Source organism: Coffea eugenioides, chromosome 11 (assembly GCF_003713205.1).
Source record: "Coffea eugenioides isolate CCC68of chromosome 11, Ceug_1.0, whole genome shotgun sequence".
In the NCBI taxonomy this organism is placed as follows: domain Eukaryota; kingdom Viridiplantae; phylum Streptophyta; class Magnoliopsida; order Gentianales; family Rubiaceae; genus Coffea; species Coffea eugenioides.
Window position 1 is genome coordinate 23,903,330 of NC_040045.1, and position 13,810 is coordinate 23,917,139.

The following is a 13,810-nucleotide window of genomic DNA, read 5'->3' on the forward strand; positions in this document are numbered from 1 at the left end:
TAACAAAGACAACAAGAACAGTTCAATATTTATTTGATAGTATTTTTAACATGAACTCAAATTGATTAGCTCGACTCTCATGAAATTATAAATATACATGAAAGGATAATCAACTTTTATCTTATTTGTGGTTTTTAACTAATAAGAAAAGAGAAGACAAAGAGGGATTAAATTGTTTTACTTTCGGATCAGATCAATTAACGAGCAAATAATTTATATCAAATTTAATATCAATCATTGTCTTTTATAAATTTTCACACAACATAATGGTACTTTAAATATTCAACTTTTCTACCCAAAAACAACTCATACTTGTCAATACTTGTCAATACCTTTCACCTCCCACTAAAAGTTAAAAGGAGAAAAAAGAATACCACTACTTTCAATAGAAAAAAGGTGTAATGACATGAAAAACAGCAAGAACAAGTGTAGAGTGGTGGTTGTGTACACCCATAGATAAGATACCAATGTCATACATACAACTACTAGTATAATAATTAATACCTACTATCAAGTATCAACATACTAGAAAGAGAGAGAATAAAAAAAATAACAAATAAATGCGATGGAAAGATAGAACGGAGAAAAAGGATAGCTGTTTTCCCACATCACATGGCCTCGTTGCCGCTGGGACCTCAGCAGCATCAGCAGCAGCACCTCCTACATAATCCACCACCACCACCGGACCACCCCCACCACCACCTCCATCATCATCATGACCAGGGAGCCGGGGCTGCTGCAGCTGCCTTGAAGCTCGCTTCCCAGTCTCGCCGTTCCGACATGGACTCCGACAAGGTGAATAAGAACAAGCAAAGACTAAGACTTTTTCTCCCACACTGTTGATTTTGCAGTTATTTTTCAAGATTTTGTCATTTTTGTGGTGGGTTTTGTCTAGTTTAGAGGTTGATCTAGCTGTTTAGCTCCGTTTTTGGCTTGATCTCTGGGTTTTCTAGCTCAAATTGGGATCAGAGGCTCCCGCCGGAAGTGCTGCAGCTGGAAAAATTTTCCCGCGATCTGTGAGGCATTTTAGTTGTCGAGCTGTTGCCACCGTCGTTTTTCAGAGATTTCAGCTCAATTTTGCCAAGAGATTAAGAACATTGATTATTTTATCTTTTTATTTTTATTTTTGTTGGGTTTCTGCATTTTTCTCTACTGCATTATTTCCTGCATCGGTGATAATACAAAATTTCTGCCTGATATTTTGATGTTTCTTGAGCTTTAGGGTCCTTGGCGTTCAATTTCATATGCCATAGATTTTACAAGTTCTTTTTCTCCTCACTTTTTAGGGTCTTCTGATTAAATAAGCTCATTTAGACAACATGAAAAGAATGTCCGTTGAAGGGATCTCAGAAAAATATACTGTTAAATCTTTTAAATTTTGTGGGATCACCCCCCCCCCCCTCCCTTTCTAAACAGGTTTTTGCACTTTTCTTTCCTGGTGTGTAACATTAGGCATTTTTTGAGGTTTCCGTGCTTAGGTAGTTCCAAGTTAGATACCTTTCTTGATCTTTGTGAATAGCACTATCTGCCTTTCTTGGTCTCGAGGTAAACTGTGGCTCAATCTACTCAAAGTGGTTTTGCTTCATGTAGTTAGCAAGGGTTGATTCTCCTTCAATGATGAGCAGTCTATTGTTTCAGCTACAAGCTTTCTTGGCGTGTGATGCTTTCTTCAAAGCTTTTTTATGTTATATCAAAGATAGCTTTCTTTTTTTCTCTGCCTTTTGGATTTACTGGATTAACATTGCATAAGCATTCCTCTGTTCTTTAAGTTGACCTGCTTTGGCTATGGTAACAAGTTAGATTACTGATGTTGATGCAAGATGGTCAGTTGACCTTTTTATTTTCGCTGATTGATTACTTTGCTTGTATTACACTGTAGGAAATGTCTGCAGCTGTTGTTGAAGGAAACGGTGCAGTCACTGGTCACATTATTTCAACTACAATTGGAGGCAAAAATGGGGAGCCAAAAAGGGTGGGTAATTGGTTTTCAGCCTTATGTATTTCTGGTGTTGTTGCACCTAATGCAAATTTAGATTGAAAAAACACATAATAGTTCTCTTAAGAGGTCTTCACATAACTTAAACTTTCTGTTGATTTTTTTCTTGATTTTAGTTCATTGGATACTTTTCTTGGATCATGGTGGATTATGAATTTTTAACCAATTGTAACCGATACTTTGCACTATTCAAGGAAAGCTTAGTTGTTTTCTTTTGATGTTTCTTTAACAGACGATCAGTTACATGGCTGAACGAGTTGTAGGAACTGGATCATTTGGAATAGTTTTCCAGGTGTACATCTTACCTGGTTTGTTTACTAAATTTTGTCGTGTTGACATCACTGTCGAAAATTAATGACCTTACGTGATGAATACAGGCAAAATGCTTGGAAACTGGGGAAACTGTGGCAATAAAGAAGGTTTTGCAGGATAGACGGTATAAAAACCGTGAGCTGCAATTGATGCGTTTGATGAATCACCCAAATGTGATTTCCCTGAAGCACTGCTTTTTTTCCACAACAACTAGAGATGAACTCTTTCTCAACTTGGTTATGGAATATGTTCCTGAGACTTTGTACAAGGTCTTACGGCATTACAGCAACTCGAATGAAAGAACGATGCCACTCATATATGTCAAACTTTACACATATCAGGTTTACATACATACATATATGTATATATATATTGAATTTTGTAACTTATATTTTATGGTGACTGATGGAGCTATTAATGTTTTCCAGATATTCAGGGGGCTAGCTTATATCCATAGTGTTCCCGGAGTTTGTCACAGAGATGTGAAGCCTCAGAACGTTTTGGTATGCATTTTTCACTTCCTCATTTGTAAATTAAATTGCATCTTGGCTCTCAACATATATTACATGTTTCGTCCAGGTTGATCCTCTTAACCATCAGGTCAAGCTTTGTGACTTTGGAAGTGCAAAAGTTCTGGTATGTTGACTGTCACCTGCCTGAAATTCAGAATAATCATGGTTTACTTGGTCCTTTGTTTTTCCTGTAGCCATAGGTTAAAAAAAATCTGTAAAAGCAATGTTTACTGAAGTGTCAGAAGTGTTTGGCGGCTTGCAGTATCTTATTTTGCTGGAACAGCTTATGTACCGTCCAGCAAACAGAAATCATTTCATGTATTGGAGAAGTCTTAAGTAAAACATAGTTTTCTCACATACTGAAGAAACTGAAGGAAAGGCTTAATTAGGGAAGTATTTAACTCTGCATGCTGGAAGAAGTAGCTCTAACAAATTTAAGAAAGAACTGGAAAGAAATAGATTTAGATGTGAGTAAATACAGTATAATTTGGAGCATGCCTTAATTCTTCATGCAGAGTATTCTTTTAGTTAGTTGTAGGAAAATATGATCTATCAATGCTGAGTTATTTAGTGATGCAGCTTTCATGACCCCCCCCCCCCAGGCGCTTCTTTTGTGATGTTGTAAAACCTCCAAAAATGGGTAAAACGAGACATGTTGAGCTATATTTCATTTTTGTATTTGTTTTACAATTTGCTTCTTTCATACATTAGTTGGGTTTTCACCTTTTGAGAAAGGACTACAGCCTGATCTCATGTGATGCAAGATCATTAGAGCTTTGATTTGGAATTGCTAGTTGTGCAAAGTTTCTTCTCAATACCTCTATTAATTTGCCCAAAATTTGATGTGACCAGATCAGGGGGGAAACTAATATATCTTATATTTGCTCTCGTTACTATCGGGCACCTGAGCTGATATTTGGGGCAACAGAATATACAACGTCAATTGATATTTGGTCAGCTGGCTGTGTCCTTGCTGAGCTTCTTTTGGGTCAGGTCTGTTATGTGGATATCATTCTAGTTTTTGTTAGTTATTGTCCTTTTCCAAAAAGCTTTGTATTACATCTAGTATATTCGATCCCCTAACTAAATATATTCCACTATTATAGCCATTGTTTCCTGGAGAAAATGCTGTGGATCAACTTGTAGAGATTATCAAAGTATGTTCTATCATCTATGCTCATTTTTTTATTTGTGGCTAAAATTTTTACAAGATTAGTTGTGCTAATTTGGACTCTCTCTTAGGTCCTTGGTACTCCAACTCGGGAAGAAATTCGTTGTATGAATCCAAATTACACTGATTTTAGGTTTCCTCAAATTAAAGCTCATCCTTGGCACAAGGTATGGCAATTTTGTACTTTGACCTGGTGAAATGTTGGTCTCCTTAGAATCTGGGTAATCAGGTAAAGTCTTGCAGTGGATAACAAGCTTTCGTGGAACAGGTTTTCCACAAAAGGATGCCTCCTGAAGCAATTGATCTTACATCTCGGCTCCTTCAATATTCACCAAGTCTTCGCTGTACTGCTGTAAGTTTAGTTGATTTCATCTTGTAAAATTTAGAGATGCTAAGGTTATGTAATACCGCAGGACATTCCATGCAATATGACTACAAATGATGTTACTGGTGCTTTTACTTTTCCTTTTTCGAGCACGGGGTTTCTCTTTCTCGACCATGGGATTATTCTGCAAATCCATGAAATAATTTTTCTGTGTTCCTGCAGTTAGAAGCCTGTGCTCATCCTTTCTTTGATGATCTTCGTGACCCGCATGTCCGCCTCCCAAATAATCGGCCTCTGCCAACACTTTTCGACTTTAAACAGGAAGTATGATTCCTAACCACCTTTTTCTGTACAATGCTACTAACTGGAATTCTTTTACTGCATCTCTTCTCTGGTTGTTCGAATTCTGTAGTTTTTCATATAAGCATCTTAGCTATGTATGATTCATTTGAATAACAGTTATGAGCAAAATTAATGAGTCCATAAAGATGAAGCAAAAGCAATGAAAGCCTAAAAGCTAGCAACAGACTCAAATAAGACCTAGAGATTAAGGGTCTTGTTTCCTCATCCTAGAGGGAATTTCAATTCTCACCCCACCATTTTTCACTTGCTGCCTTTCTCTTTCCTCCTGCGCTCTTTCTAGAAAAGGAAAGGATATGTATCATAAAATAATAAAAGGTGTTGGCACCATACTTTTCTGGTGGTTGTTTGATTCGCCAACAATATTTGGTTCAAACTGAGATATGGATTTTCAGTCTGAAATTAGTGTCCATCCTGATCCATGTGGCTACCCGTCTAGAGAAGGAAAATGGGAGGAAGGTGATGAGAAGGAAATCTATTAAGTTCTGGATACTTGAGAACTGTAGATGGGAAAAGTGCTATTTGATTATGTTTATTGTGACTAGAAAGGCCAAAGAGAGTCTACTTTATAATCCTTTGCCAGGCTTCTTAGGTTGTTATAATCCTACAAGAGAAGGAAAGATAAACAGAAGGAAGAAGATGCTTTACGTTTGGTGGTTATGCTGAACTAGTGTGAGAATCTGTTTTAAGTCCATAATAACAGATACTGCAAAACTGTTCATAATTTAAATTGGGACCTGAAGTTGGCTTTAAAATTCTATATATTGGGGACCTTTCAGTTGCGAACACCTTTTCTTTATATGACCAGAAGTTTGGTAATATTCTGCAACGTTATATGTTATGAAAGACTCTTGAATTGGTAATTGCAAGGATTTGGAAATGGAGTACTTCTGTTTTGTCTACTGTCAACAAAATACATTTTCACCATGCCTCTAATTGCAGTTATCTGGAGCTTCACCTGAGTTGATCAACCGGTTAATACCAGAGCATGTTAGAAGACAAACGACGGGCCACTGTCCACATCCTGCTGGGACATAATCAGATGAAATGGCAAATAACCTGTTGGCATTGATGGATGTGAAGAAAAACATGATTCCGTGACCTATCTAGGTGGGGTGTTTGGACCAGTGCAGCGTTTTTTCACACCCCTAAAAGGTGTTTGCATATAGTTTCTCTGCAAGTTAACCTTGAATTTGGTGATCGTGCCTACCCTTCTTAGCCAAAGAAGAACCGTGTCACCCTTTTGTACATTGTTTTGATCAAGAGATTTGAGAAATGTAGGGATCTAAATTGGTAATGCTATGTGTGTCCAATTAGGCAGATTCCTGAAGAAGGAATGGGAGAGGAGTAGATGCTTATAGTAGTGTCATGTTTTCATTGCAACCTGTTTACTTGCTGCTTTAGTTGATTCCTATAAAGAATTGCATGTGCTATTGAAAATTTTCATTTTCTTCCGTATTAGGCTTTCATTTTTGTTGAGTAGAGATTTCAATCGTGATAGGGTCACGCTTATAGTCATTTTCTATAGATTTCCACCTTATGGGCATTTTTCATTTTGATGGTTCAATCCGTCAAAAATAGGTCATTTTACTCAAACTAAAAACAAAACTGTGCCCGGTTTACTCAAACTAAACTTCTATTTTATTTTTGGTCCTCCCCCAAGTAATGTTATATGAAGAATAGTAATTAATTAGAGGTGGCAATTTGTCTCAAGTCTCAATGGGCTATCCATGTCCAAAAAGACTTTGGGCAGGATGGGTATTGTAATTTGATATTGGGTTTAAAATGGGATGCATCCCAATTGTACTCATTATTTGATGGGAAATGTTGGAAAATACTTGGGTACCCATTGGGTCCAAATATCTTCCCAAAAAATTTCATTTATCCAAAAATCCATCTCTGAAATTTTATTTTTTTTGCAAAAATCTGAATTTTTTTTCACTTCCATTTTCTTTCTTTTCCTTTCTTCACTTTCCTACAAAAGAAAACCAATTAAGTGAAAATGATTTCATTTAAACAGCTTAAAAAAATATATAACAATAAAAATAAAATGAAATGGTAAAATTTTGGTGTCTACAAGAATCAAAAGAAAATATAAATTCACGATAAGATCAAAAGAAATTTAATAAATAAAAATATTAAAGTTATATAAAAAATAAAAAAGAATTAAAGAAAAAAAATATAGAAAATAGATTTGGATATTGGGCGGGATCAATCCAAATTCATCCCAAAGTGATCCCGCCCAAATTAGTCCCAAAACACATATGGGTAAGATTAGACCCAAACCCATATGATTCGGTTTCATTTTGAATCCAAGCAAATCCCGCCCATTTTGCCACCTCTATAATTAATAATGGGATAGTATTTTTTTTTTTGTTAATTACTATCAGTACAAGTGATTGATTATTGTGCAACAAATGTGTTAAAAAGTTTTGCAAAATTTAAAAGAAAAAACTAGATAACACCAAATGAAGGCAAAAAGCATGTTAAGAATTGAAATCAATCCAAATCATATAGAAAAGTGAGGAACAAAGAAAATAACAAAAATATTGAATCAACTATTAAAGAACAAAGAAATTCACGAACTTGGAATTAATTCCACGGAACGAATCAGTCAACAAGCATAGACATGATGGTTTCTTGAATCAGTGTAAAAAGCCCAACTGACACAGCCCCTAACAAACTACATTTAATTCCTGAACCCTGAAAGCGTCTCAAGAGGCAGCCATCCAAGTTCACCCGCATATTTCAACGCTGGGATTCTTTGAGATTTCATCCAGGATTAATATAATAAAGGTAATTTGTGTATCTTGTTTGAGTGGATTTTTTATTTTAGACAATTTTCTGTTTGCTTGAAATATGTCGTTGCCATGGTTAAAGATTAAAAGAGTCTTTGTCGTTACTAAAGATTATAAAAGCTTTTTTATGTGTTGGTCAGTTAACTGCATTTTCCATGTACATGTTCTGTCAATCCATTTGATAAATTGGAGCTTTTGCCATCCCATTCTTACCAGAGATGCTCAAGTCATCTAGTAGTTAGAACCCTTGCAAATCACACGCCCAAGATTTTGTGAATATTTCCTCAAACCATTATACCACTTATCCAAAACGCAATAAAATTTAATTGGCAGTTATTAAAGTTCTTCATAGTTCATACACCAAGTGAAAAAAAGGGGGTGAGATCACCCTGCTAAACACAAAAAATGATTCAGTTGCTGAGTTTTGAGAAGGTGACATCTTTGATTATGAATGGAAAAATTACATTCCATAACCTTCGATTCGACCTCTGAATTACAACAGTCAAATGATTCCTAGCTGCCAAAAGTTCCAGAGTTGGAGGGTATAAAATGAATACATGCACCGGCATTTATTCAAAATCAAATATCTGTTGCTTATGTCCTCAGTGCTTTCCTTCAACTCTTCAAGAAGGACTTCTCACTTGTCCATCCTAGTGTTAGGATCACAAAGTTGGAAGAAAATCTCAAAAAATTCCTAAAAGCCAAAATCTCTTGAATTGTACAAAGAACCTGTAACCTTCCAAAGCCTCCGTTTGGATTATTGCTGAAACATGCGTCAGTATCAAGTTCCTAAGCAGACTTGGACACCTCATGAATTGCATTAGCCAGGTAACCAAAGTTTCCTGTGGTGACTCCCGCCATGCTGCGGGTGTTGCTCATAAATTAACAAGTCATGACATTGCAATGAAAATAGAAACGATCAGAGCAGGAGGATACAGTAGAGGAGCAGACATTTTACCTGATACGACCATTACGAGTCATGTAAATATGGAATTCATTAGTTAAGCGGTCAACTTGTTCAGGTGTCAACCCACTATAGCAGAACATGCCAATCTGTTTTTGTGCCAGAATGGGGGTAAATTGGTAACAGAGTTATAACATATAAAAGAGCGAAAAAGTCTTTTAATAAATGAACCTGGTTCGTTATGTGCTTCCAGGAAAGAGATGACCCCAACTTTTCGAGATTTTGTCTCAATGCTATTCTTGCTCCAATGATACGATCAGCCATGCCCTGGAGTCCGGCATTTTATTGAATTTCAACACCATAGTCACAACAACTATAAATAATTTGACAATCAATAAATGAAAGCACATCAACCATACATCAAACTTTCAACTTAGGGAAGATCTAAAATCATTACTCGCTCAACAATATTAGCCTTGTTTCTTCATGCAATAGGCATATTTACAGATTACGTTACCAGGTCTTTAAACTATCAATCCACTAAATTTCCTTTCCCCTCAATAGTTACCTGCATATCCACATATTTAGAACACTTAAACTCCTTTGACCAACTGCCGACCTCCTCCACTAACATAGAAGGACGATTATAACTTGAAAGAGAAAAAATATTGATTTTGTCTTCTTCCAATTCCTAAAATGAGAATGATCTTGCACTCCTCGGCTTCAAGCCAAATTCTTTTGACTTATGAGACTTTTCATAGACCCATCCAAAGTACTCCAGAAAGAAATTATTTTTTTCTTCTTATTTTTGGACTTGAATAGGATTATCCTCTATTTAAAATGCCAACATTAGCCAACACTTGGCAAAAATTATAAATTTTGCAGAAACTTACCTTTACTTCCTTAAGCCACAACTTCTTCAAGTTTGGATCACCAAGAACGGTAGAAACAATCAGGGCACCATGCGTAGGTGGATTACTGTACATGGGTCTGGCAAGCTGCTGCAACTGGCTTTTCACGGCCACCGCTTGCTTTTCATCCTCACAAACCACACTGCAGTCAACAGAAAAGCAGGCATCAGAAAATCGTTAAAAAAAAATGGAGTTTCTGTATTATTTTTCATGTCCAGACAGATCATTCAGTAGCAAATATACAAGAATGCTGGATTTTTAACAGGAAAGAGAATGCTCCAGGTTTGCATTGTTAGCCCATAAAACTGGGTACGGAAGAGAATGCCAGAATATTGCTTTACTGTAGAATGCTTTCTAACCGTGACACGAAGCTTGAAAATCAAGGTATCAAATGCTTCAAAAGATTTTGCAGTACAAACAGATCCTTCTTAAATGAATCCTATTTGTTTCACCTTATTCAATGAAGTCTGGTAAAAGGTTTTGTAATTCAGTTCCTGATTGTAAAAATGGCCAATCTGAGAAGCTAATCATATAACCCAATTCCTTCCTAAAATTGGTTAGAAAATCATGAGATATTAAAGAATTAAGCCCTTCACTGAAAGGACAAAGCCATATCAGTCAATAGGGCTAAAGAAAAAGAAAATATTATCATCAAAGAGTCAGAGCCAAATTAAATTTCTAATTCACCTCAGGCAGCCAACTCTCTGGCCATAAAGTCCCATATTTTTTGCATATGATTGCGCACATCCAATTAGATGACCATCCTCAAGAAAGATCCTGATAGACTTAGCATCCCTCTCTGGATCACCACTCGCAAAACCTTGATATGCCATGTCAAAGAAGGGAAAATGTCCTTTGACCTGAAAACAGATATATGGCTCTTTAACAAGAGAAACATGACGATAAAAGGACAAGAAAAAAAATCATTAGTTACATATCAATGACCTTGAACTGGTATGAAATCTCCCTCCATTGTTCTTCCGAAGGATCCACTCCGGTAGGATTATGAGCACAAGCATGAAGCAGGAAAAATGATCCATTTGGAGCACTCTGTGCAAGAAAAGAAGAGTATGACAACAATACCCGCATGCTGAGGATAGGAACAACATTTTGATGACAAAGAATCTATCCATAACACAAACTACTCAAAAGAGGCAACCTTTTGCTAAGTACCTTTATGTCATCCATCATTGAAGCAAAGTCCAATCCCCTTGACTCTGGATGATAATAGTGGAAAGTTCTTTGAGGGACATGGGCGTCTCTCCAGATGTTATGATGACTGCCAAAACCTCAGACTATTATCTTGAAAAGAACACTAAGAAAAGCAGCAAAATCCTGAATAACTACCTAAGTATTCAATTGAGTAATCATAAAGCACAAATGAAATGCCACCAATCTGTTAAGAGGACAACTACTTCAGCACTTACTTGGCCCAGGTAGGGACCGGAATGTAAATTTGTGAATCTGGACAAAAACGCCTTTGAAACTCTGCAAAAATTCGGCATGCACCAGTCCCAGATAGAGATTGTATTGCTGCAATTCTCTTATCCTTAATCAAGTCAGAATTCTCCCCGTAAGCCAATCTTAGTGTTTCCTCGACCATTTTTGCACTTCCTCCCATTGGAAGATACTCCCTGAAAAGCTAGAATAGTCATTTCCCCTTCAACCAAATGAGGCTAAAGGATGATTGTGCAAGACTAAGATGAAATTCATTGTGTGCCTCATAGCATTCTTGACACTTGAATTGTGAGGACTTCACAGCACTAATTACACAAGTGTATAAATTAATAGAGCAGAATAATTGGATAGATAGAGCATAGAAATACTGTTGGAAGTTGGAAATTCTACTCATTAGCAGATTCCCTGTTTATCTCATACAGATATTAGAGGATTGCTCATTTGAATAATTCTAGCTTTAATATTGTCAAAAAAGGCCCCAAAGAGCTTTTTCGAAGGAAAGCTATTAACTTGGAAGACCAGGCAACTAAGAAAAAAGATTGTAAAGCACTAAATATATTGTTCTGTCCGACGTATTTATCAATCAACCAATGCTTGGTCTATTGCCCCAAATAGAGGATAAAGAACTATAAGAACATCAAAGAAAACCTATCCAGCGATGCAAATCATTTGGAAAATATCCTTAATAATTCACATGTAACTGAAATTGACTGTTATAGAAGTTTGTTTACCTTTTTTGTTTCCCCTTTGATGTTTCACCAAATAATTATATTCTTCCTTCTTTCCAATTCTCATTTGCAACTTCACCCATTCTATCCAACACAACCATCAAGAACAAGATTCTAAACTCACATCACTGTAATTGGATAAAAAAATCTCCAAGAGGGAGTCTATTCCAATTAGGGAAAAGTGGATATATCTTGCTGAAAACGCACTAAAAAAAACCAGGAGAATCATATTGCAAGTGGATCCAGCAAGGATAAAAAGATAAAAAGATTTATGGAATTTGGACCACCATAAAATACTGGACCAATTCAAAGTTGCAACTTTAAAAATGAAAGATAGAAATAATTTACGACCCTACCAATGTCAGCATGCTCGACCACTAGCTACCAAGACATAGTAACTATATAGAACTCATAAAGTACGAAAGTTATTCAACAAAAGTTGTTAGCTTTAAATGACGATTAAAAATGATGTCGAGGCATGATATATATAACATTGTTGTTATCTACTCAAATATTGATATTTTTATTCCAACTTAATTCAAAGTCAATTGCTTAAATTCATTATGGGAACCAAGTATAACCTTGTCACCGGAAAAAAAAATCAAGTCTTTTATTTGGAATACTAATAGCGATATTATTGTAAGTAACACAAAGATTGTCACTTGCAGAAAAAAGAAAAAACACTGTTTGAGTTTAGGAAATTACTAAATATTCAGCCGAGATGATTTAGCATTCACATTAAGCAAATGAAAACATATTTACCAAAACTACATATAAATAGATTAGAAATTCTTTTAACTTAATTAGTGCTCTTTTACCAAATTTTACTTCAAGCTCCGGAAATTGTACCAGATATAAATAACACGCACTACTCTTACAATTTTACAGTACTCACATGCTGAGATTACCCGCAATTCTCCGTTCTGCCTCCCGCACGCACTCCAACACCACCGGCTTTCCATTATCGTCGCGATAAGCTCCCTTCAACAACAAAAAATTCAAAATCAAAATTTCAATCCAAGAACGATAAGAAAAAAAAAGTCAAAATTCAGCTGAAATTCTCAGAAAACATCGACATAAAACATGCAGCTAAATACAAGAACTACTATTCTACAATAAATTCAAAAAATTGAACCAAAAGAAAAAATTGTTGAATAACTTAAAAAATCATAAAAAGGCCAAAATTCAGCTGAAATCCGAGCAACCTCGAACTTGGACCAACTTGAACCAAACGGAGCCAAATCATAAAAAAAAATAAATAAATAAAAAATTTACTGTTCGATATCAGACAACAAAAAAAAAGGAAATTCATAAAATTGAAACAAACACAGCAGAAACTGCCGTCACGTTCTTATCATTTCTCAGACAAAGGAGAGTTTTTTTCTTCATTTCCTCCTTTTTCCAGGGAGCAAACTTACAACTCCGACGTTCACTTTATCCGGACTCGGATCAGCGAGGAAAGCTTCGGTTACTCCGAGAATCGGATCCTTAGCAGCTGGCTGGACATTTCGCCACCACGACGACATCGATCGCTCTCCGACACGACCAACTTGGCCCAAAATGATCCTCCGGAACGCCATATCGCAGATTTTGCACAAGAGAAGCAGAAACACGCAGAGAAGGTGAAGAAATCGAGGAGAAGTGCGTGAGAATATTGGTATATATACCTACTCGAGGGTGTACTGTGCAGTGGGAGTGAACGACTTGGCTAAGTAAGCTTTTTTTATGTCAGCAGGTGCCTCGTAAAAAGTGGACGCTGTAATTAGATGACGTAACTGGATTTGTCCCATGTGGACTTATCTGAATTTTTTTTGGGGGTCAAAAGTTGTTTTTGTTTTTTTTTTTTTCTAACCGCAAACTGCTTCGGTTAATCGGATAAATAGAGTCAATTTCAAATTATATTTATCCGATTAAACACAAACAGTCTTCTTATTACAAAAAAAAGAGTAAAAATGCATTTTCTCCGTACAATTGAAAAATGTAATTTTTTTTAAAGAAAAGAAATTTAGCCTGTTGAGAGTCCAAGAAAGTTGCTGTATTAGGTTGACTTTCGTTTTAGTTTTTTACAGATAGTGTGTTTGCAGTAAATGTTACACAAGAACTCATTGGCCAATGAAAACCTTTAACACATACTTCTGAAAATGGATGATTAGTAACTAGCAAATAACTTGTACTAATAAAATCTAAGGGCAGGCTTATAGAATTTCCAGTTAAACCACTCCAATTTACAAATGTTTGCTGATTTTCTTGATAGTTGTTTCAGGAGAATGCAAAGACCAGTTGCACTAGTACCATTAAAAAAAAAGGTAAAAAACAAAAAAGCATTTGTGGTAAA

At 36.0% G+C, this 13,810-nt stretch overlaps 2 protein-coding genes across 3 annotated transcripts; one reads left to right on the forward strand and one right to left on the reverse strand.

Annotated features, from left to right (window-relative positions):
* The first annotated feature begins 574 nt into the window (after positions 1-574).
* On the forward strand, positions 575-6,130 carry LOC113751423 (shaggy-related protein kinase eta-like). Its single transcript, XM_027295437.1, has 12 exons — positions 575-795; positions 1,880-1,972; positions 2,229-2,288; positions 2,374-2,649; positions 2,737-2,811; positions 2,888-2,944; positions 3,673-3,813; positions 3,927-3,977; positions 4,063-4,158; positions 4,260-4,343; positions 4,539-4,640; positions 5,619-6,130. The coding sequence occupies exons 1-12, from the start codon at positions 613-615 to the stop codon at positions 5,712-5,714; spliced, it is 1,314 nt and encodes a 437-aa protein (XP_027151238.1). The 5' UTR covers positions 575-612; the 3' UTR covers positions 5,715-6,130.
* A 1,648-nt stretch (positions 6,131-7,778) lies between these two features.
* On the reverse strand, positions 7,779-13,150 carry LOC113754026 (aspartate aminotransferase, mitochondrial). Of its 2 annotated transcripts, XR_003465121.1 has the most exons (11): positions 12,894-13,150; positions 12,371-12,456; positions 10,717-10,923; positions 10,463-10,568; positions 10,235-10,339; positions 9,977-10,149; positions 9,272-9,431; positions 8,610-8,705; positions 8,433-8,527; positions 8,211-8,336; positions 7,779-8,124 (listed from the first exon to the last, which is right to left on the reverse strand). XR_003465121.1 is itself a non-coding variant. In XM_027298338.1 (10 exons), exons 1-10 carry the CDS (start codon positions 13,053-13,055, stop codon positions 8,264-8,266), a joined length of 1,263 nt encoding a protein of 420 aa, XP_027154139.1. In that variant the 5' UTR covers positions 13,056-13,150; the 3' UTR covers positions 7,779-8,263. The 2 variants fall into 2 exon arrangements, 1 of the variants encoding a protein (XP_027154139.1); XM_027298338.1 differs by having other exon boundaries at positions 7,779-8,336.
* Between the last annotated feature and the right edge of the window lie 660 nt (positions 13,151-13,810).

Excerpts from the sequence above, each read along its gene's own strand:
- LOC113751423 (XM_027295437.1), top strand. The coding sequence starts at position 613 with ATGGCCTCGTTGCCGCTGGGACCTCAGCAGCATCAGCAGCAGCACCTC. Across the intron at positions 1,973-2,228 it reads AAAATGGGGAGCCAAAAAGG|ACGATCAGTTACATGGCTGA; the intron begins GTGGGTAATTGG and ends TTTCTTTAACAG. Across the intron at positions 3,814-3,926 it reads CTGAGCTTCTTTTGGGTCAG|CCATTGTTTCCTGGAGAAAA; the intron begins GTCTGTTATGTG and ends CCACTATTATAG.
- LOC113754026 (XM_027298338.1), bottom strand. The coding sequence starts at position 13,055 with ATGGCGTTCCGGAGGATCATTTTGGGCCAAGTTGGTCGTGTCGGAGAG. Across the intron at positions 10,569-10,716 it reads CCGGTCCCTACCTGGGCCAA|TCATCATAACATCTGGAGAG; the intron begins GTAAGTGCTGAA and ends AGGTTTTGGCAG. Across the intron at positions 8,337-8,432 it reads ACTCGTAATGGTCGTATCAG|CATGGCGGGAGTCACCACAG; the intron begins GTAAAATGTCTG and ends CAACACCCGCAG.